This window comes from Lipotes vexillifer, unplaced genomic scaffold (genome assembly GCF_000442215.2).
Source record: "Lipotes vexillifer unplaced genomic scaffold, Lipotes_vexillifer_v1.1 scaffold102, whole genome shotgun sequence".
NCBI lineage: Eukaryota > Metazoa > Chordata > Mammalia > Artiodactyla > Lipotidae > Lipotes > Lipotes vexillifer.
Window position 1 is genome coordinate 1,109,438 of NW_006786541.1, and position 23,336 is coordinate 1,132,773.

At 34.4% G+C, this 23,336-nt stretch overlaps 1 protein-coding gene across 4 annotated transcripts in view; it reads left to right on the forward strand.

Moving 5' to 3' along the window:
* Positions 1-23,336, forward strand: part of VPS13C (vacuolar protein sorting 13 homolog C) — a 177,513-nt gene that overhangs the window by 139,966 nt on the left and 14,211 nt on the right. For all 4 annotated transcript variants that reach the window (XM_007458878.1, XM_007458879.1, XM_007458876.1 and 1 more), the window contains 11 exons: positions 1,269-1,504; positions 13,862-14,003; positions 15,042-15,182; positions 15,969-16,050; positions 16,162-16,231; positions 16,862-16,973; positions 17,086-17,199; positions 19,159-19,298; positions 20,943-21,024; positions 21,996-22,109; positions 22,903-22,978. In XM_007458878.1, coding sequence (XP_007458940.1) covers positions 1,269-1,504; positions 13,862-14,003; positions 15,042-15,182; positions 15,969-16,050; positions 16,162-16,231; positions 16,862-16,973; positions 17,086-17,199; positions 19,159-19,298; positions 20,943-21,024; positions 21,996-22,109; positions 22,903-22,978 — 1,309 coding nt within the window. The remainder of the gene's footprint in view (positions 1-1,268; positions 1,505-13,861; positions 14,004-15,041; positions 15,183-15,968; positions 16,051-16,161; positions 16,232-16,861; positions 16,974-17,085; positions 17,200-19,158; positions 19,299-20,942; positions 21,025-21,995; positions 22,110-22,902; positions 22,979-23,336) is intronic.

Below are 23,336 nucleotides of genomic sequence, written 5' to 3' on the forward strand. Positions count from 1 at the left end.
AAAAAAAAAAAAAAAAAAAAAAAAAATTAGTTTCTAACCAAATGCTACTTACATGAGATCTGTTTTAACGGAACTAATACAAAAAGTTGAAAGCAGAAGACATGGTAAAGATTTAACAAACAAAAATAAAAATTGTTGATTTTAATTTCTGAGCAACTATAATTCAAAGCATTCGAAGTCCTTAAATAGAATATGTTAATGTGACAAAGAAGGCATGATAGCCATAAACCTTCATGCAGTGAATATTGAATCAAAATGTGAAACTTAAAGTGTTGGAAGTCAACTGAAATACAGTTGCCTGAGGATATTTTAACACACCTCATTTAATTTTTAACAGATCAAATAGATGAAAAACAAATGGGATTAGAGAGTATTTGAATGATAACTAAGACTGAACCAAGCTAGGTATCAAATTTTGTAGTTTACAAGGAGAGAATTCACCTTCTTAGTAGGTATCTCTGGAACATTTACAAAATTTGATCGTGCTGGAGTAAAAAATTTACACAGTCTACTTTGACATATGTTAAAATAAGCAATAGGTAAATTGTAGACAACAACAAATACCAACCATTCCTATGCTTTTGGTAACATCCTTTATTTATTTGGTTTTGGTTTTTATTTTCCAAGAAAGCATGAAATGAAAAGCACATATTAGGAACTTATACTGCCTGCTGAAACGAACTGTTGTTATATTTATGTTAAGTCCAGAATGAGAGAAAAATCATTATCTAAATCTCTGAAGACACTCACCAAATCAAGCCTCATATTTTTAAATGCTATGTGAGACTGTCAGCCAAGAAGGCTCTTCTTATTGAAACTTAGTACAAACTGATCACCATAGTTTGACTATTTAACAATGTGATTTATATACGTATTTGCAGTGTTATAAATTATTAAAACCTAAAAATAAACCAGGTTAGTTTTACCTGAGGTTACTTTTCCAATAAATTTCTAAACCATTCTGTTCTCCATCTGGGAGACAAGTAAGCATCTTATGGCATTGGTGCCATTGAAGGATACTCTTGTCCCTGCTAAGTGACCTTTGAGCACTAACGAGGTAACTCAAACTAAGGTTTAAAAAAATTAAGCACTATTAATCTTTGTTACTGTTTGAAAAAATTGGTGAGTATGTTTTAAAACAGATTATAACTTTGTTTTTTTGATAATTTTCTGATTTATAGTCATGTTTTCTCAGCTACTACAGTTCAACTTTATGTAATAAAAGCTTACTGTCTGTGGTTTTAATATGAAGTCTCTCTTTCCCACAGGATGAATGTGGACAGTTTCCATATGATGCAAACATCCAGATACACTGGGTGTCATTTCTAGATGGGCGCCAGAGAGTTTTGCTTTTCACTGATGATGTTGCCTTGGTTTCCAAAGCACTGCAGGCAGAAGAAATGGAGCAGGCCAATCATGAAATAACTTTTTCTCTCCACAGTCTTGGGCTTTCACTGGTTAACAATGAAAACAAGCAAGAAGTTTCATATATTGGGATAACCAGGTATGAAAGAAGGAAATCTTGAAAAGGCGTTGAGTTCGTAATATCAGGTTTGATGAGCATAGACAGATACCTGTTCTGAATTTGCTTACTATGCAATTCTTTCAGCAAAACTTACTGAACAACTGTTTTCACTGCTAGTTGAAAAGCCCCTAGGATAGAAAGGTGACTAAGATCATGTCTTTGCCCTTATAATACTCATCAGTTGGTGGGGGAAGAAAGAGGTTTGCTTCTTTCTTTGTTGTTTGTTTGTACATTTTTGGAACGAATTATAAAAACACCAGGGAAAGCTACAAAGAAGTTTGTGCACGTGCAGTGGTGCTGTAGAGGCTGGAGAAACTGGTGTGGGTGGGGGATGCCAACAACAAGTTGCGTACACCGGTAGAAAGGGTTATTTATAGAGCAGGCAGGCAGTAGTGGACGTGGGTACATAATCTTTATTGGCTACTCATTTAGAACTTTTTAATAATGATGGAGCCAGGTATTTCCTCTGATTGTGCTTATACCTATCTAAGAAAAAAATTTGAATTTAACTCTTTTGGTGTTTCAATCACACTAACTTTAGTAAAAGACTCATTCTTCTTTGGAGACTGTTGCGGGGAATGGTTACCAAGTATAACAAGCATAGGGTCTATCGATAATCATGTGTTTGTTCAGTGAAGTATAAAATTAAGGAAATAAAGAGATCATGTATGAAATGCTCTTTGTGCAACACCTGACAGATTAAGGGTTCAATAAATGGTATTATACATTACCATTAATGTACTATTAGTACATTTATGTATGTATGACTGACATATTCTCTTGGCTATACGTTTCATTATTGTATAGTATTTTAAACTAAATATGAAAATCTTTTTTTTAGAGTTTTATTTATTTTTTTATATAGCAGGTTCTTATTAGTTATGTGTTTTATACATATTAGTGTATACATGTCAGTCCCAATCTCCCAGTTCATCACACCACTACCACAGCCCCCCGCCGCTTTCCCCCGTTGGTGTCCATATGTTCGTTCTCTACATCTGTGTCTCTGTTTCTGCCCTGCAAACTGGTTCATCTGTACCATTTTTCTAGGTTCCACATATATGTGTTAATATATGATATTTGTTTTTCTCTTTCTGACTTACTTCACTCTTTATGACACTCTCTAGATCCATCCACGTTTCAACAAATGGCCCAATTTCGTTCCTTTTTATGATGAGTAATATTCCATTGTGTAATATGGGAACATATATATATGTATAACTGACTCACTCTGTTATAAAGCAGAAACTAACACACCATTGTAAAGCAATTATACCCCAATAAAGATGTTAAAAAAAAAAATATTCCATTGTGTATATGTACCACATCTTCTTTATCCATTCGTCTGTCGATGGGCATTTAGGTTGCTTCCATGACCTGGCTATTGTAAATAGTGTTGCAATGAACGTTGGGGTGCATGTGTCTTTTTGAATTACGGTTTTCTCTGGGTATATGCCCAGTAGTGGGCTTGCTGGGTCATATGGTAATTCTATTTTTGGTTTTTTAAGGAACCTCCATACTGTTCTCCATAGTGGCTGTATCAATTTACATTCCCACCAACAGTGCAAGAGGGTTCCCTTTTCTCCACACCCTCTCCAGCATTTGTTGTTTGTAGATTTTCTGATGTTGCCCATTCTAACTGGTATAAGTTGATACCTCATTGTAGTTTTGATTTGCATTTCTCTAATAATTAGTGGTGTTGAGCAGCTTTTCATGTGCCTCTTGGCCATCTGTTTGTCTTATTTGGAAAAATGTCTGTTTAGGTCTTCTGCCCATTTTTAGATTGGGTTGTTTGTTTTTTTAATATTGAGCTGCATGAGCTGTTTATATATTTTGGAGATTAATCCTTTGTCGATTCATTTGCAAATATTTTCTCCCATTCTGAGGGTTGTCTTTTTGTCTTGTAGTTTCCTTTGCTTTGCAAAAGCTTTTAAGTTTTACTAGGTCCCATTTGTTTATTTTTGTTTTTATTTCCATTACTCTAGGAGGTGGATCAAAAAAGATCTTGCTGTAATTTATGTCAAAGAGTGTTCTTCCTCTGTTTTCCTCTAAGAGTTTTATAGTGTCCGGTCTTACATTTAGGTCTCTAATCCATTTTGAGTTTATTTTTGTGTATGGTGTTAGGGAGTGTTCTAATTTCATTCTTTTACATGTAGCTGTCCAGTTTTCCCAGCACCACTTATTGAAGAGGCTGTCTTTTCTCCATTGTATATTCTTGCCTCCTTTGTCATAGATTAGTTGACCATAGGTGCATGGGTTTATCTCTGGGCTTTCCAGTTCCATAGGTCTGTATTTCTGTTTCTGTGCCAGTACCATATTGTCTTGATTACTGTAGCTTTGTACTGTAGCTTTGTGGTATAGTCTGAAGTCAAGGAGTCTGATTCCTCCAGCTCTGTTTTTTTTCCCTCAAGACTTCTTTGGCTATTTGGGGTCTTTTGTGTCTCCATACAGATTTTAAGATTTTTTTGTTCTAGTTCTGTAAAAAATGCCATTGGTAATTTGATAGGGACTACATTGAATTTGTAGATTGCTTTGGGTAATATAGTCATTTTCACAGTATTGATTCTTCCAATCCAAGAACACGGTATATCTCTCCATCTGTTTCTATCATCTTTAATTTCTTTCATCAGTGTCTTGTAGATTCTGAATACAGATCAGATCTTTTGTCTCCCTAGGTAGGTTTATTCCTAGGTATTTTATTCTTTTTGTTGCAGTAGTAAATGGGAGTGTTTCCTTAGTTTCTCTTTCAGATTTGTCATTGTTAGTGTATAGGAATGCAAGAGATTTCTGCGCATTAATTTTGTATCCTGCAACTTTACAAATTCATTGATTACTTCTAGTAGTTTTCTGGTGGCATCTTTAGGATTCTCTATATAGTGTCATGTCATCTGCAAACAGTGACAGCTTTACTTCTTCTTTTCCAATTTGTATTCCTCTTATTTCTTTTTCTTCTCTGATTTCAGTGGCTAGGACTTCCAAAACTCTGTTGAATAATAGTGGCGAGAGTGGACATCCTTTTCTTGTTCCTGGTCTCAGAGGAAGTGCTTTCAGTTTTTCACCATTGAGAATGATGTTTGCTGTGGGCTTGTTGTATATGGCCTTTATTATGTTGACGTAGTTTCCCTCTATGCCCACTTTCTGGAGAGTTTTTATGATAAATGGGTGTTGAATATTGTCAAAAGCTTTTTCTGCATCTATTGAGATGATATGGTTTTTATTCCTCAATTTGTTTATATGGTGTATCACATTGATTGATTTGCGTATATTGAAGAATCCTTGCATCCCTGGGACAGATCCCACTTGATCATGGTGTATGATCCTTTAAATGTGTTGTTGGATTCTGTTTGCCAGTATTTTGTTGAGAATTTTTGCATCTATATTCGTCAGTGATATGGGTCTGTAATTTTCGTCAGTGATATTAGTCTGTAATTTTCTTTTTTTGTAGTATCTTTGTCTGGTTTTGGTATCAGGATGATGGAGACCTCATAGAGTGAATTTGGGAGTGTTCCTTCCTCTGCAATTTTTTGGAAGAGTTTGGGAAGGATGGGTGATAGCTCTTCTCTTAAGCCATCTGGTCCTTGATTTTTGTTTGTTGGAAGATTTTTAATCACAGTTTCAATTTCATTACTTGTGATTGGTCTGTTCATATTTTCTGTTTCTTCCTGGTTCAGTCTTGGAAGGTTATACCTTTCTAAAACTTTCTCCATTTCTTCCAGGTTGTCCGTTTTATTGGCATAGAGTTGCTTGTAGTAGTCTCTTAAGATGCTTTGTATTTCTGCGGTATCTGTTGTAACTTCTCCTTTTTCATTTCTAATTTTATTGATTTGAGTCCTCCTCTTCTTTTTCTTGATGAGTCTAGCTAATCGTTTATCAATTTTGTTTATCTTCTCACAGAACCAGCTTTTAGTTTTATTGATCTTTGCTGTTGTTTTCTTTGTTTCTATTTCATTTATTTCTGCTCTGATCTTTATGATTTCTTTCCTTCTACTAACTTTGGGTTTTGTTTGTTCTTCTTTCTCTAGTTCCTTTAGGTGTAAGATTAGATTGTTTATTTGAGTTTTTTCTTGTTTCTTGAGGTAGGCTTGTATTGCTATAAACTTCCCTCTTAGAACTTCTTTTGCTGCATCCCGTAGGTTTTGGATTGTCATGTTTTCATTGTCATTTGTCTCTAGGTATTTTTTGATTTCTTCAGGGATCTCTTGGTTATTAGTAACATATTGTTTAGCCTCCATGTGTTTGTGTTTTTTTACGTTTTTTTCCCTGCAGTTGATTTCTAATCTCATAGCATTGTGGTCAGAAAAGATGCTTGATATGATTTCAGTTTTCTTAAATTTACCGAGGCTTGATTTGTGACCCAAGATGTGATGTATCCAGGAGAATGTTCTGTGTGCACTTGAGAAGTAAGTGTAATCTGCTGTTTCTGGATGGAATGTCCTATAAATATCAGTTTAGTCTATCTGGTCTATTGTGTCATTTAAGGCTCGTGTGTCCTGATTACTTTTCTGTCTGGGTGATCTGTCCATTGGTGTAAGTGAGGTGTTAAAGTCCCACATTATTATTGTGTTACTGTCGATTTCCTTTTTTAGAGCTGTTAGCAGTTGCCTTATGTATTGAGGTGCTCCTGTGTTAGGTGCATATATATTTATAATTGTTATATCTTCTTCTTGGATTGATCCCTTGATCATTATGTAGTGTCCTTCCTTTTCTTTTGTAACATTCTTTATTTTAAAGTCTGTTTTATCTGATATGAGTATTGCTACTCCAGCTTTATTTTGATTTCCATTTGTTTTTTTTTGGGGTACGCGGGCCTCTCACTGTTGTGGCCTCTCCTGTGTTGCAGAGCAGGCCCTGGACACACAAGTAGAGCAGCCATGGCTCACGGGCCCAGCCACTCCATGGCATGTTGGATGCTCCTGGACCAGGGCACGAACCCATGTCCTGTGCATCAGCAGGCGGACTCTCAACCACTGTGCCGCCAGGGAAGCCCTCCAGCTTTCTTTTGATTTCCATTTGTGTGGAATATCTTTTTCTACCCCCTCACTTTCAGTCTGTATGTGTCCCTAGGTCTGAAGTGGGTCTCTTGTAGACAGCATATATATGGGTCTTGTTTTCGTATCCATTCAGCGAGCCTGTGTCTTTTGGTTGAAGTGTTTAATCCATTCACGTTTAAGATAATTATTGATATGTATGTTTCTATTACCATTTTCTTAATTGTTATGGGTTTGTTTTTGTAGGTCCTTTTCTTCTCCTGGGCTTCCCACTTAGAGAAGTTCCTTTAGCATTTGTTGTAGAGCTGGTTTGGTGGTGCTGAATTCTCTTAGCTTTTGCTAGTCTGTAAAGCTTTTGATTTCTCCATCGAATCTGAATGAAATCCTTTCTGGCTAAAGTAATCTTGATTATAAGTTCTTCCCTTTCATCACTTTAAATATATCTTGCCACTCCCTTCTGGCTTGTAGAGTTTCTGCTGAGATATCAGCTGTTAGCTGTATGGGAGTTCCCTTGTATGTTATTTGTTGTTTTCCCCTTGTTGCTTCCAGTAATTTTTCTTTGTCTTTAATTTTTATCAGTTTGATTACTATGTATCTTGGCATGTTTCTTCTTGGGTTTATCCTGCCTGGGACTCTCTGTGCTTCCTGGACGGGTGGCTATTTCCTCTCCCAATTTAGGGAATTTTTTGACTGTAATCTCTTCAGATATTTTCTCGGGTCCTTTCTCTCTCTCTTGTCCTTCTGGGACCCCTATAATGCGAATGTTTGTGCGTTTAATGTTGTCCCAGAGGTCTCTTTGGTCGTCTTCATTTCTTTTCATTCTTTTTTCTTTATTCTGTTCTCTGGCAGGGAGTTCCACCATTCTGTGTTCCAGGCCACTTACCTGTTCTTCTGCCTCAGTTATTCTGCTATTGATTCCTTCTAGTGTACTTTTTATTTCAGTTATTGTATTGTTCATCTCTGTTTGTTTGTTCTTTAATTCTTCTAGGTGTTTGTTCTTTAACTCTTCTAGGTCTTTGTTAAACATTTCTTGCATCTTCTCAATCTTTGCCTCCATTCGTTTTCCAAGGTCCTGGATCATCTTCACTATCATTATTCTGAATTCTTTTTCGGGAAGGTTTCGTGTTTCCACTTCATTTAGTTATTTGTCTGGGGTTTTATCTTGTTCCTTCATCTGGTATATAGCCCTCTGCCTTTTCATCTTGTCTGTCTTTCTGTGAATGTGGTTTTTGTTCCAAAGGCTGCAGGATTGTAGTTCGAAAATCTTTTTGAAATTATATAAATCCAGTTTTCTCCACTCTCTTGTTCTTTGATATAACTTATTTTTCCTCTAATATTATATGTGCTAGTATATTTTGTTAGATTCACCTTTATTTATATGGACATTTTAAAATTTCATCTAAAAGAACTTGATTACCTTTTCTGACACACTACACATTCAGTGCACATTCAGTAGGATGTGTACTGAGGAAAATGAGTTACATAATTCTTTTAAAAATAGACTTTTTAAAAAACAGTTTTAGGTTTACAAAAAAATTGAATGTAAAAAGTACAGAGTTCCTGTTTTCTCCCTTCTCCCCACCCGTCACCCCAGTTTCACCTGTTATTAACGTCTTGAAATAGTGTTGTACACTTGTTGCTATTGATGAACTAATATTGATACATTATTATTTTCTAAAGTCTATTGTTTATATTGTTTGCATTTGCTCTTTGTATTGTAAGTTCTAAGGATTTTGATAAATGTATAGTAACATGTATCCACCATTACAGGATCATATAGTATAATTTCACTACTCTAAACAATCACCTATGGGGCTTCCCTGGTGGCGCAGTGGTTGAGAGTCTGCCTGCCGATGCAGGGGACACGGGTTCGTGCCCTGGTCCGGGAAGATGCCACATGCCGCGGAGCAGCTGGGCCCATGAGCCATAGCCGCTGAGCCTGCGCGTCCGGAGCCTGTGCTCCGCAACAGGAGAGGCCACAACAGTGAGAGGCCCGTGTATGGCAAAAAAAAAAAAAAAAATCACCTATGCCCCACCTATTCACTCCTCTCTCCCTCCCCTTGAACACCTGAAAACCACTGATCTTTTTACTGTTTCCAGAGTTTTGCCTTTTCAGGAATATCTTATCATTGGAATTGTACATGTAGCCTTTTCAAATTGACTTCTTTTACTTAGTAATATCCTTTTAAGATTAATTATGTCTTTTTGATAGATGATTCTTTTTTTTTTTTTTTTTTTTTTCGCCTTATGCAGGCCTCTCACTGTTGTGGCCCCTCCCACTGCGGAGCACAGGCTCTGGACGCGCAGGGTCAGCAGCCATGGCTCACGGGCCCAGCCGCTCCGCAGCATGTGGGATCTTCCCGGACCGGGGCACGACCCCGTGTCCCCTGCACCGGCAGGCGGACTCTCAACCACTGCGCCACCAGGGAAGCCCCAGATTCTTTTTTTTTAATCACTGAATAATGTGGCACGTGTGGATATAACACAGTTTATTTATACATTTACCTAGTGAAGGACTTGTTGGTTGTTTCCAAGTTTTGGTAATTATGAACATTCATGTGCTGGATTTTTGTGTGGACATGAGATTTCGCCTCATTTGGGTAAATATCAAGGAACATGACTGCTGAATCATATGGTAAGAGTATGTTTAGATTTGTGAGAAACTGCCAAATTGTCTTCCGAAGAGGCTGCACCATTTGGAGTCCTGCCAGGAATCATTGTGAGTTCCTGTTGCTCCACATCCTTGCCAGCGTTTGGTGTTGTCATTGTGCGGATTTTGGCTAGTCTAATAGGTCTGTAGTGATATCTCATTTTAATTTGCCTAATTACATATGATGTTGAATACCTAATTACATATGATGTTGAGCATCTTTTTATATGCTTATTTGTCATTTGAACATCTTCTGTGATGAGGTTCAGATCTTTTGCCCAATTTAAAATTTTTTGTTGAGTTTTAAGAGCTTTTGTATTTTTTGGGTATGTCTTTTTTTTTTTTTTTTTTTTTTTTTTGCGGTACGCGGGCCTCCCACTGCCGTGGCCTCTCCCATTGCGGAGCACAGGCTCCGGACGCACAGGCTCAGCGGCCATGGCTCACGGGCCTAGCCGCTCCGCTGCACGTGGGATCCTCCCAGACAGGGACACGAACCCGTGTCCCCTGCATCGGCAGGTGGACTCTCAACCACTGCGGTGCCACCAGGGAAGCCCTGGGTATCAGTCTTTTATCAGATATGTGTTTTACAAATATTTTCTCCCAGCCTGTGGCTTGTCTTTTTATTCTTTTAACAGTCTTTTTCTCAGAGCAGAAATTTTCAATTTCATTGAAGTCCTACATCTATTTTTCTTTCATGGATTGTGCTTTTGGTGTCATATCTTAAAATTCATTGCCAAACCTAAAGTCACTTAGACTTTCTCCTGTGTTATCTTCTAGGAATTTTACAGTTTTGTGTTTGATATTTAGGTCATCCATTTTGAGGGGTTGTTTGTGAAGTATGTAAGCTCTTTGTCTAGATTCACTCTTTTGGCATGTGAATGTCCAGTTGTTCTATTACCATTTGTTGAAAAGACTGTTCTTTCTCCTCTGAATTGTTTTTGTTCCTTTTCAAAAATCAGTTGTCTGTTTGTGTCTGTTACTGGGCTCTCAGTTCTGTTCTGTTGATCTGTGTACCTGTGTATCTGTTCTTTCATCAGTATCACACTGTCTTGGTTTTACTAGTTTTATAGTAATCTTGAAGTCAGATATTGTCAGTTCTTCAACTTTTTTCTTCTCCTTTCATGTTATGTTGGCTATTTTGAGTCTTTGCCTTTCCATATAAACTTGAGAATCAGTTTGTCAACATCCACAAAATAATTAGCTGGAATTTTGATTGGGATTGCATTGAATCTATAGATCAACTTGGGAAGAACTGATATCTTGACAATACTGAATCTTCATATCCATGTACATGGATATTTTGATTTATTTAGGTCTTTGATCTCTTTTGTCAGACTCCGACGGTTTTCCTCATGTAGATCTTATACAGATTTGTTAGATTTTATGATACCTAAGTATTTCATTTCTTTGGTACTAATGTAAACATTATCGTGTTTTTAATTTCACATTTCAGTTGTTTATTGCTGGTATATAAGAAAGTATTTGACTTTTTTATGTTAACCTTGTATCTTGAAACTTACTAGTTGCAGGAGTTTTTTGGTTAATTTTTCGGGATTTTCTACATAGACATTTGTGTCATCTAAGAACAAAGTCATCAGTTCTTTATGTCTTTCTTCTCAATCTGTGTACCTTTTGTTTCACTTTCTTGTCTTATTATATTATCTAGGATTTCCTGTACAATGTTAACTAGGACCAGTGGGAGTGGACATCCTTGCTTTGTTCCTGATCTTAGCGAGAAAATATCTAGTTTCTCACCGTTAGGTATGGTGTTAACTGTAGGTATTTTGTAGATGTTCTTTATCAAGTTGGAGAAGTTCCCCTCTCTTCCTAGTTTGTGGAAGCTTTATCATGTTGAATTTATATAATTTATAGTAGGTAGTTTATTCATTACCTTTATTGACTGGTGTCCCTTAAGCACATTATGTATTGAGGACATTGTTAACACTATCATGACTGTTATCAACAAGTTATGTAAATTAATGCATTATGGAGTTATATTTTATCTTTATGCAAACATTCTCCAGTCAGGGATCAGCAAAGTATGGCCTAAGAGCCAAATCTAGTCTGTTGCCTGTTTTTGTATAGCCCTTGATCTAATAGTGATCTTTTTGCATTTTTAAAGTATTAAAAAATCAAAAGAACAATAATATTTTGTAACACATGAAAAGTATATGAAATTCAGAGTTTGTTGCCTATAAGTAAAGTTTTATTAGAAAACAGCCTTGCTTATTCTTCTGCATGTCTGTGACTGCTTTTGTACTGCTGCTCAGTGCATAACAAATGACAGGGATGTAGTTATAACTTCAGAATGTTTGAGTGCCACAGATATAGCTCTACTGCAACTTTTATTTATTTTTTATTTTTAATGCATACTCATCACGTCAAAATAAGAAAAGTGGACTTTGAATGTCTCTCCTATAGGGCACAAATGAAATGGCAAAGCATTATTTTATTATGTAATGACACTATGAGTGTAGTTAAAGAATACAATATATATTGACATTTGCAAACTAGGTATGCATCAGAATATATCCAACTCATAGGAAAGCAATGGCCAGAAAAATTAGAAAATCTCAGACAAAATATCTCATCACAGAAGAATTTCTTTATAAGATTAAAAAAACAAAACAGAAATGAAGCTGCAACCAAAGTTAGTTTCAGAGTGACCCATTTGTTAGCCATGCAGAGAAAGCCTTTTACCTATAGTGGATTAATTGAATCGTATCTCATTGTAGCAGCTAAAGAAATGTGTCCAGAGCATATAAACTTAGGAGCGTTAGCCTTTTGGTGAGAACAGTTGCTTGAAGAATTGAGGACATTTGGAGCAACATCAGTAGTTAATTAGAAAACAGGCAAATAATTTTGAGTGGTTTCCTTGGCTCTTCATGAGTGAATAGATGTTACCAATATGCTCAGTTGCATATTTGAGAATCCAGTACTGAGTTTGAAAGTGAATGAAGAGTTAGCCTCTATAAATAGTCAACATAGAACAATACAGGTGAGAATATTTTCAAACAAGTTGAAGTAATACTAATTCAGTACATGAAGTGGAATCTTCTAAGATATATTACAACTAATGATGAGAAAATAATGTGTGAAACACAAGAAGACATAGTTGGACAAATTCACAAAGCTTGTGAAAATGTAGTGTTGAATGTGTATAGTTTCATTATATTGTTTGTCAGCAGGTACTTCGTAGAAAATATTTGAATTGGTCATTTGTTATCAAACCAGTAGTGCCAAATAAGGAACTTCATTCACTCTTGTGGACTTACTGATCATTAGTTCAGCAAATTTTTGTCAGAACTAGAAGCCAAATGTCCTTACTTAACACACAGCAATTTGACTGTGTAACGGTAATACTTTTCATTGTACTTTTTTTGAGTTCCCGGTCAAGGTTAAAATTTTTCTAAATGGAAAGAACCACCCTCAGCCACTATTATTGAACACTGAATGGCTTTGGAAGTTAGCTTTTGCTGCAGAATTGATAGCAAATTCAACCTAAAAGCAGAAAGTAAAACAGCAAAGTCATTTTGATGACAACTAACATTTGAATCGCAAATAATGTTAGTCTATTTTATATATTTCCTCTGCTGTCCAAAGTTAAAACAAGAAGTGATATCTCCAACCCCACACAAGTTTGGAGCTGGTAGATATATTCTATGACCTACAACTACAGTTCCAACAACATGTTTTCCAACCTCAGGGCAAGTACAAAGAAAATTTCCACATTTCAAAATTCATTTAACTGTTAATGAAAGAGCTTCTACCTAACCTTCGATCATAAGTGATTGATTTGTAATGTATTGACATGCTAAAAGGCAACAATCGAGAAGAATCTAATAGAGTAGGAAACAATTTAAAATTAGATCTAGAATTTTTCTAATATAGAATAGAATTTTACAAAGGATTACAAGTGATACATATGCTTAGTTAAACTAATATTCTCTTAGATTGAGATCAGTATTTGACAGTATCTCTGCATGAAAGGACATTTTTAAAGATGCTCATTACAGATCAGCATTAACAGATGAACATTTGCAATAGATTTTTAAAATAGGGAACACTAACTTTGAGCCCTAATTAAGTGAAAAGTTGTCACCTCCACAAAAGAAGTGTAAAAAAATTGTTTTATAACTATGTTTAGTAATGGAGGTTAACTGTTACTGTGGTGATAGTTTTACAGTATATACAAATATCAAATCATTACGTTGTACATCTGAAACTAAGTAATGTTATATGTCAACTATACCTCAATAAAAAGGAAGGGAGGAAGGGAGGAAGTGTTTTTCTCATTAATAGACTTGTTTTTAAAAATTGTACCCAATTGTTATTTTTACATTTTGCATTTCATCAATTAAAAAATGTGTGGAAGTGTTTTATCTCTCTTGTTATTTAAGTACCTACATAATAACTTTGATTTTTTCTCAGCTCACAAAGCCTAAAATATCCCCATATGAAAAAGTTTGCTGGTCCCTTAGCTCATTGCTGTCAACATGTGACAGAAAAAGATTTTCCCCTGCCTCTTTTCCTTATGCACTTTTATAACACAGATATATTTTGATATTTAAAAAAAATCTCATGTATAAATGTGATTTTCATAGGTGGTTGACAGTTGCAACAATTTGGAGTTGAATGACAGTTCCACAACCTAAATATGTATTTAATTTAATTAATTTTCTTTGTGAATTATTTTAGTTCTGGTGTTGTTTGGGAGATGAAACCAAAACAGAAATGGAAGCCATTTAGTCAAAAGCAGATAATTTTATTGGAAAAGTCCTATAAGAAATATCTAGAATCAAGAGACCTTGGCTGGATTAAACTAGATGATAATTTTGAGGTATACCAAAATTGTTTTGTTTTGTTTCTTATATATGTATTTTGTCGCTTCTGGGGGTGGTAAATAAAATTTCACTATCCAAGTAAAAATGTGTATGCAGAAACTAATTAATTTGTAGGATTGGCATAACTAATAAAATTTATTAGTACATTTTAAATTAAAATACATTGTTGAATCATACAGTATGAAACATTATCTAAATACATTGCTTAATTGCATTTTTATAATTTCTTCTATTTGCAAAGCAAATAGTTTCATGTAACTTGTTTTTAGGAAGATTATGGAGAAATTAAGATTGCTTACTGAAACTTTTCCTATTCTGAATGATACCAATATATATTGCTAAATAAAGACTGTGCAAAATTTTATATATCAGTGATGAAAACTCTATAGAAAACTTGCTCAATTAAATTCATTAAATGCGAATTATTGTAGGACATGCGTAGATGTCCACAAATAAATGTGTACTCTACATAGGCCCCTACATGGTTGAAACTGAAAGTCACTTTTGCTCCGAGAAGACCCCAGAAGCTTGACTGCAGGTTCAGTCATACAATTTGGGTTGCTCTTTGTCTTTAACGGTTGAGTCTGCATTGTCGCCAGATATGCTCCCCAACCCCACGCCCATCCCTGTAAGTGTTGGTCATGCTCAAATGAAAAAACACTCTACAGTTAGTGTCAGACGTAAATAAGCTATTAACTATTCCTTGTTTAACTTTGTTAAAACAAAGTTTAAGTGTTATCTAGAATTATCCATTAAAATTGAGGTTTTTAAAATGTAAAAAGCATGGCTTATTTTCTTTAAGTATAATTTATATAGTTGAAAAGTTCTCCAATTGTTTTCTTGTTTTCCTTATAACCTTGGTAGAAAAGTGATGATTCTGCTTCCAGTATCTCAACTGTAGATCATCTTAACGTAGATCTTTTGATGAGACCAAGAGATTAAGATATTTTTCCTTTTCAGTTTGTAAGTGGATATATAAAATGGGCTTCACTGCTCATACCAGTTTATCACAAACACGTGTACTTTTTTTCCAGGTAAATTTTGGCAAAGACCCAATGGAAATGCGCCTCCCTGTTCGGTGCCCTATAAAGCGGGATTTTTTATCAGGAATTCAGGTTGAATTTAAGCAATCTCCTCACCAAAGAAGTTTAAGGGCCCGATTGTATTGGCTTCAGGTAACATTATCATCCTATTCAGTAGATATATCTAATCAGTTTGGGAATCTTGGGTCTGAATTTTTTTTTTTAACAAGATTCTATCATGCATCATAGTTGGTATCTTTCTTTTTGTTTATACGTTTATTCTCCTTCTTCCACATATTCCTGTAGATTCACCATCCAAGGCTAAATGGCCGTTGAGACTTTAATTTGACCCGTTAGCCTGCCAGAGTGTTTCCTTACACTGAAATTGTTATTTTTAATATTCCTTTGTATTTGTCATGGGATCCCAAAGTAGGATTTTCTTTTGTCCTTCTGTATGGGAATGAGTAGGGCTTTATTGGAGGCTGTTTTTGTCTGCTTGTTTGCTTGCTCCTTTCCTCTGTCTCTCCATCTCTTGCTTTTAACTACCGATTACTGCTATTTAGGACATTTAAATTTTTTTCTTAATACCTAACCTCTAATTTCATATCTGGTCTCTACTTAAATTTTTATTTAAATAATAGATAGATGAAATCTCACATGATCCATAGGTACAAATATTTCCATTAATGGTGTTCATGCTGCACAATTTTAAGCAATTATGAGGATGTTTATATATTCCTTTATGTAAAAGCTTGCCCTTGGTGAGATTTATAAGAATTTTAGATTTAAGGTGAAACTTTTAATAGCAGCACATATACATACAGATACTTATTTATGATGCAATTAGTGGCATCATCTATAATATTGTCTCTGAAACAAAAGTTAAATTTAAATTATTTCAAGTTCTGCTGAATCAGTTTTCTTTTTTATTTTGGTCAGGTTGATAGTCAGTTACCAGGTACAGTGTTCCCTGTTGTATTTCATCCTGTGGCCCCTCCAAAATCTATTGCTTTGGATTCAGGTAAAAAAAAATTAAATTGAGATATACCATATATATAAAAGTTGAGTAGAGATTATTTTGACCTACTATAAAGCTTGATTGCCTTTTTCCTGTTTTCTTTCTTCCCTTTAGAGCCCAAACCTTTCATTGATGTGAGTGTCATCACAAGATTTAATGAGTACAGTAAAGTCTTACAGTTCAAGTAAGTAAAGATTCCCTTATTTATCTAAAGGAATTTAAAATGAGAATCTACTTTGAAAATAAATTTTACTCTTTTGAAAGTGACTTCTGTATAAAAATTATTATCCATCTGAACGTATCAATCTACTTTTGGTCAAGTGATTTTCTATATTGAAACTTATTTTAATAATATATATTTTAAAGTAAAATTCCTTCAACCACTTTCTCTCCTTTGTAACTTCCATTAGAATGTAAAATAGTCAGTGAAATATAAACGATAAGTGTGTTTGTGAGGTGTGTTCTTTAAAGTAATTCCCGTGGACTTTAAAAATTAAGTAATACATGCTACATCATCTTTGCTTTTGTCTCTTCTATAACATGATAAATATGGAATTTGGGACTTTAAATGCTAAGTGTTAATACAGCAGTATTACCTCTAGTGAAACCTTCACTATAATGAAAAAAAAAAATCTCAGTCTAAGTAGACTTTGATCTTGTTAACATAACACTTTTTTTAGAGATCAAGGAACAAGATCTCACTGTGGTTTTTGGCCAAAATCAAAGTTTTAACATGGAAAATTACAAGGTTTGATAGAAAGCCCTTTTCATCTTTAAAAAAACCTTTTCCACTTAAAAATTTTTTTTTCCTTAGGTATTTTATGGTTCTCATTCAGGAAATGGCCTTAAAAGTTGATCAGGGGTTTCTAGGAGCTATTACTGCACTGTTTACCCCAACAGCTGACCGTGAAGCCGAAAGAAAATGGGTAATAATTTTTATTTCTTGGGAAAATTATAAAGTAAAAAAATTAAATCAACCATTCTTTGCACTAATTGTAGTAGGAAAAAAATTTAAAATTCTTGATTAATTTTTTTCAGACAGAGTTAATCCAGGAAGACTCTGATGCTATAAACACAGAATTAGTGGAGACCTCAGTGACTGATACGTCCATTCTTAGTTTCTTTGAACATTTCCATATTTCTCCTATTAAGGTTTGTTATAATTACTATTTTGAAAATTTGACAGTACTGTAGAATTTTTAAAGGATCTGTGTACAAATATGGGTTTTAATTTGTTGCATCAAGTATTTGGTGGGAATTTTGTTTGATTAATTGAAATAATTAAGACAGTTCTCTGACATATGTACAACCATAATTCCCACAGAGAAACCACCAGAGCGTGCTTTCTAGTCTTGAGTTAATAACCCCTTTCTTCAAGGAAAAAGCTGACAAAAGCATTTCTTAATTAAGCAAAGAAGTGCTCACCAATGTTTAATGTTTTGGTTGCACTTTGTAACTGCTCTCACTGTCTGAATAGAAAGCTATAATGGGTTTCCTAACCAGAATGTGAAAACGCTGAAGTAGGTATTATACTGTTGATGCGGTGTTTTTCACCCTTCCAAAATTTGGTTGTAACTAAGAGAGTGGAAAATTGGATACCTTTCACTTGCCTGATTTTGTACTTTTTGAACCCATTTCCTTATCTCCTTTTGTTATACTTTTTAGCTTTTATAGGGGAAGGTGACTGCTTAGAGAATTCACAAATGCTGTCAACCATGAAGCTCTAAACTTGTGTAATGGGCCAGATTTACAATTAAGTAACTCTTTTAAAATATTGATGATCCTTTACAGTCTCCAAAACTGTTTATAGCACATTATTTTTAGTTGCATTCACCAATCCATTCAGCTAAATGAATAGATTTATAAAATGCAATTATTATTTTAAATTGATACATTAGTTTAGTGTTATCAGACCTATCCATAGTGTTAGGTTTAAAATTGAGATTGTTTTATGTGGTATTATGTATAACTTCTTTTTCATTATTAAATGAAAATCAGTTCTTTAGGAGATTGAGCAGCACCTTCAACAGATTATTTACTGAAGGCCTGCTATCAAAGTTGCTGTGGAAGGTGTAACATGACTTTATGGAGTTTATAATCTAGGGAGTATTAAAGATTGATGATTTACCTATACGTAGTTTTAGGCGCACTGGGAATTGTGCCATGAAGTTGAATAATTAAGATCATGAACCATGGTCATTTTCTTATTCCATGGTGACTTTGCCCTAGGAAAAAGCTGGATCTCTTTTCACCTAAGATCACCTTTCCTGGATCACAGCAGTCTGTGACTCTGAAGATGGGCTTTTGTCCACATCAGAGAAAAAAATCTCAACAACTAGGCTTTCTTGGCTTTACCTCAAGTCCCCTGTATTGAGCTCTCTGTTGATGAGGGAAAATGCCAAGAGAATGGCAGAATGAGAAGGGAGAGTTATCTGCTTCGCTTACACATGTTGAGTTACCGTACGCCTGTGTCTTCTGGTACCGTTGCCTTCTGGCACTGTTGCATTAATGATGATGCAGCACAAAGTAGAAGAAGCTAAATGGGAATGTGAAGATCTCATGGCTAAGTACTGAGTTGAAGGGTCTGTGGAAGCTGAAAAACTTATTACTCTTCTAAAAATTTGTTCAGAACTTGCTAATTGTTGCCATAATTGTCATGTTCTTGTTACTTGTTATTATGGTAACGATTATACCACAGTTGTTATTGTTAGTTGTTACCATAAGTTGTTTATCTTATTGGATTAAAATAAATGACTGTCCATTATTTCAAGTGTTAGATTACTTGTGGGCCAGTTGACACATTTTTCTCCTTAAGACGATGATGCTATTTTTGCAAAGTGTTTTGGTCTCCTCCATATAAACACAATGGTATTTATAGGCTTTGAATAAAATTATAGTTCAGTTTTGGGGACAGACTGATTTGTATTTTATCAAAAGGTAAATATGAGAATCAGAGCTGTTCAGTGTAATTTACTGAGTAGTAAATAGCAGTTTTCTTTAGGACTCTAATTGAAAGATACAGCATTTGTTTGTATCTGGATGGTCTGGCTTCTATGTATGTAAATATTTTTGTTTTTAGTTTTCATTTATTGAACATTATTTTTCTTTTAGTTGCACTTGAGTTTGTCTTTGGGTTCTGGCGATGAAGAGTCAGACCAAGAAAACCAGGAAATGATTCCAATTCATTCTGTCAATCTGCTATTGAAAAGCATAGGTGCTACTCTGACTGATGTGGATGACCTTATATTCAAGTAAGAGTTATGTTAAAGTGTATTGGGGAGGTTTTTATATCAGGATGATGTTTCTGGATATTAATTCTCTCCATTTGTGCTAGAATGTTAGCTTCGAAAAATGATAATTCTTACTACTTATTCTTTAATAATTTGGTCCCTTTCTAATTACGCCCTTTAGGTATACTTATTTTACTCATAAAGATAAGGTAAAGAGTCTAATATCTTCTGCAGTTATCAGTATCTAGATAATACATGAATATAGTATAAACATTGAATTAGTTTAGTAGTATATTATAAATTGACCATGTTTTAAAAGGAATTATATTTAGAAATATATAGCAACAGGATTAGATTTCAGTATAATTATATGGCAAAGTATAGATAATAGCTCCTTGCTGCATTTAAAATAAGAATATTTGTGTGTGCCAGACACATATAAATTCAATGAATGTTTATTGAATTGAATATTCAACAGTGGTACTGGAGAAAAAAATTCATTAATATTATTTTCACCTCACTTGTACACTATCAAATTTCATAGGAATTGAAGGCTTAAACATAAAATTCAAATAGAAAAACAAAGACTAAGGAAAAATAGAAGTTAATCGCTATCAAATCTCTGAATAAAAGGAAACCTTTCTGTGTTTAAAAGCCATGAAAAAATCCCAATGGAAAAATACAAAATTGATTTGACTACATAAAAATTAAACTCTTACAACAAAATCAATGAAAACACTTAAAAAACAAAGGACTGGAAAAATATGATGACAAGCATAACAAAAGATAATAATCTTAATTTTTAACCTAAAAGTTCCAGTGCCATAGGTGCAAGAGGACAATGTGAGATAATTCACAAAAGGGAAGATACAGTGGCTAATAGATATTAGAAATGGTTAGCTTTATTATTTATCAAAGAATATATGCAAATTAAAACAAGTTATCAAAGCTTTCAAAATATGAGAAATCCTAGTACTAGAGAGGGGTGGATCTAAGAAATGGGCACTTTTTTTTTTTTTTTTTTTTTTTTTTTTTTTTTTTTTTACTATTTGTATCAGTGGAAAGGGATCTATTCAAGAGCCTTAAATGTTTTTGTAGTCTTTCACTCATTAATTATTTTGGGTGGGAATTCGGTCCAAAAAATAATCTTGAAACGCAACCAAAGTTATATTCAAGATACACATAGCAGCATTATTATGTCAAAATTTTAAAATGTCTGAACGTGGAAGAATCGTTTGTTATGACATGTTCACATGATGTAATGCTATGCATTATTTAAAATGGTTACATAGAATTTTGAAAACACAGAAGAATATTTATCCACAATGCTGAGTGTAAAAATGCATACAGAATGTTTTAATATTTTTCAGTTGCACAGAAAAGAAAGAATTCAAAGTGGAAAATGAGAAGAAGAAAAAAATTTTTAAAAAACCCACTGTGTGGTGGGGTTATGGTCAACTTTTTTAAACCTTTTTACTCTTCATGTGTTTTTGAAAGATTTGCATGAGAATGCACTATTTTTATAGTATTGTTATCCTAATATTTAAGATCTCAAATTATGTGTACAAATCTAATTGTGAATTAGCAGTGATTATCATTGAAATTTTAAGTCTCTTTTTTTTTTCAAAAAATAATCTTAGTACTTTTGACACTCTCTCCTCCCAGACTTGCTTATTATGAAATTCGATATCAGTTTTACAACAGAGATCAGCTCATGTGGAGTGTTGTTAGACATTACAGTGAACAGGTAATTTCCTATCATAGTAACTCATAAGGAATATACTTCATAAAATATCAAAACAAAACATTTGTATGTGATTGTACAGTGTGTGATGTTTACCTAATTTACTGCAGTTCTCAATCTCATTACTTAGTTTTCTTGAATGATTAATTTCTGTTTCTTTAGTTTTTCCCCACCTCCATATAAAGTTTTTTAAAAAGTTTCCCTTAGTGTTTTTTCCCTTTGCAATTGTACATTTACCACTTTGGGAAAGAATGGTAACTTAGGAGTCAGTACATTTTATTCCTTCAATGACTATAGTTTGTAAGCAAAGTCTAGTAGAATTGTGAGGAAGCCAGGTTCCTCCTTTTGCCTGTTACTCCATGGTTCGAGTTATATGCACAGAGACATAGTAGTTGTTTGGGGGCACTAGGGTTCCATTGCTATACTGTGGAACTCCAGGGTGACGTTCCTCTTTCCTTCCTCTGCTGGCATGTCCTTTCTCTTATGGTGTATAGACATTATGTTTTTTACATGTTCAAATAAGGATATTTTTTCTTTTTCTTTGTTTTTGTTTTTAACCCATCTAGTTCATAGAAATAGTGATAATAACAAAAGTAAGTACCAGTTATTGAAACATATATTCATTTAATATGCATACTCAGCCATGCAAGGTCAGTATTATAGACCTCCCATTTTATAGATGAAAAGAGGAAGGCCTATAGAGACTAAGTGACTTGTCCAAGGTTACATAACTGCCAAATGGCAGCCTTTGCCTCAAACCTTAGTTCTGTCCAATTTGAAATACCCATGTAAAAGTACTAACATAATGCCTGGCACATAGTGAAAGATCAATTAATGGTCGTAATGGTGGTTATTCTGCAGTGCTTTCCTTTAGCAAACCTAATTTTGTCAGTATCCCACTTTCTTACTGCATCATGATGTTGTTCCTTACAGTAGTTGCAAAGGACTTCATTTATTTATTTTTTCCCTCGTAGTTCTTGAAACAGATGTATGTCCTTGTATTGGGCTTAGATGTGCTTGGAAACCCATTTGGATTAATTAGAGGTCTGTCAGAAGGATTTGAAGCTTTATTCTATGAACCCTTCCAGGTATTGATCTTTCATTTATTTTAAGTGTAGTACAGAAAAATGGATGTTCTATTTTTTATGACAAGTAATTTGTATTTTAATTGTATCTGGGGACTGAATAATGTTCAAATAACAAATATATCAATTTTATATATTTTTTTAAATTACTAGAGATGCCATTAAAAGATTGTTTTAGAATTAATTGAGCACTTCTAGTGTCTGGGTAATAAAACATCCCGACGTTTTCTAGGATTTAATGTAGTTGTAAGGAAGAGTGCTGGGTAGTTTGGAACCTATTTCAAGGCTGTTTCACCACTATGGAAAGGACTAATGGGGCCCTAAAAGCTGACTTTGTTTCCTAGTCAAGCTTTCCTCTAACCTGTTCTCTTCCATTTAAAGGATCCAGGAGCCTAGTGTGGTGAGGGTTTTAGAAGGACAAAGCAAAGAGAATAAATGGGGAGAACAAGAGAGCTGAAACTGTGGGCTCTTAGTCTTGTTGTCAGTGTGGCTTGCTTTAGCAGTCAGATGGCACTTGGTCCTGGGAGGCCAACTTCAGATTGTGACTGAAGCTAGTGATTTACTCCTCTCCAATTTTTGTCATCTTAAAGGGCTTGCTGAGATCATGTGGGTTGAAGGTATCTTTAAACACAATAGGTATTCCATCAGTATTTGGGTTAGAAGGTGAAAACTGTCACCACAATGTTTATGTATCTTCACAGATTCTGTGTCTTCATGGAAACCCTGAAATACTAGATTCAAAGTCTTAAACTTATTTAAATTTTAAGTAGCAAACTTGTTTTTTTTTTCTGGCCAGGGTGCTGTTCAAGGCCCTGAAGAATTTGCTGAGGGGTTAGTAATTGGAGTAAGAAGTCTCTTTGGACACACAGTAGGTATGTATCACATATTTGTGTGTGTGTGTGTGTGTGTATTTTTAATTATAGTTATTATAAAATGCATTGTTTATGAAAAACAAATGATTATGTTTAATAAAAGAGGGATTAGTTTTATAATAATCCTTTTAAAAGATGTGTTCCCTTGTTATTAAGTGGAAAATAATTTAACACTCACCTGCTGAGTTTTTTTAATATGTCTTTGTTGTGTTGAATCAATGTACTTTAAATAGTTTTATTCCTCTTCTTGCTAAGCGGGAAATGGAAAAAATAAATGCATTTTTGTATATGAGACGGAATTTTAAGCACCTGTTAGTTTAAAGCAGCCGCATGCTGTATATTGTGGTAATGCTCTTTA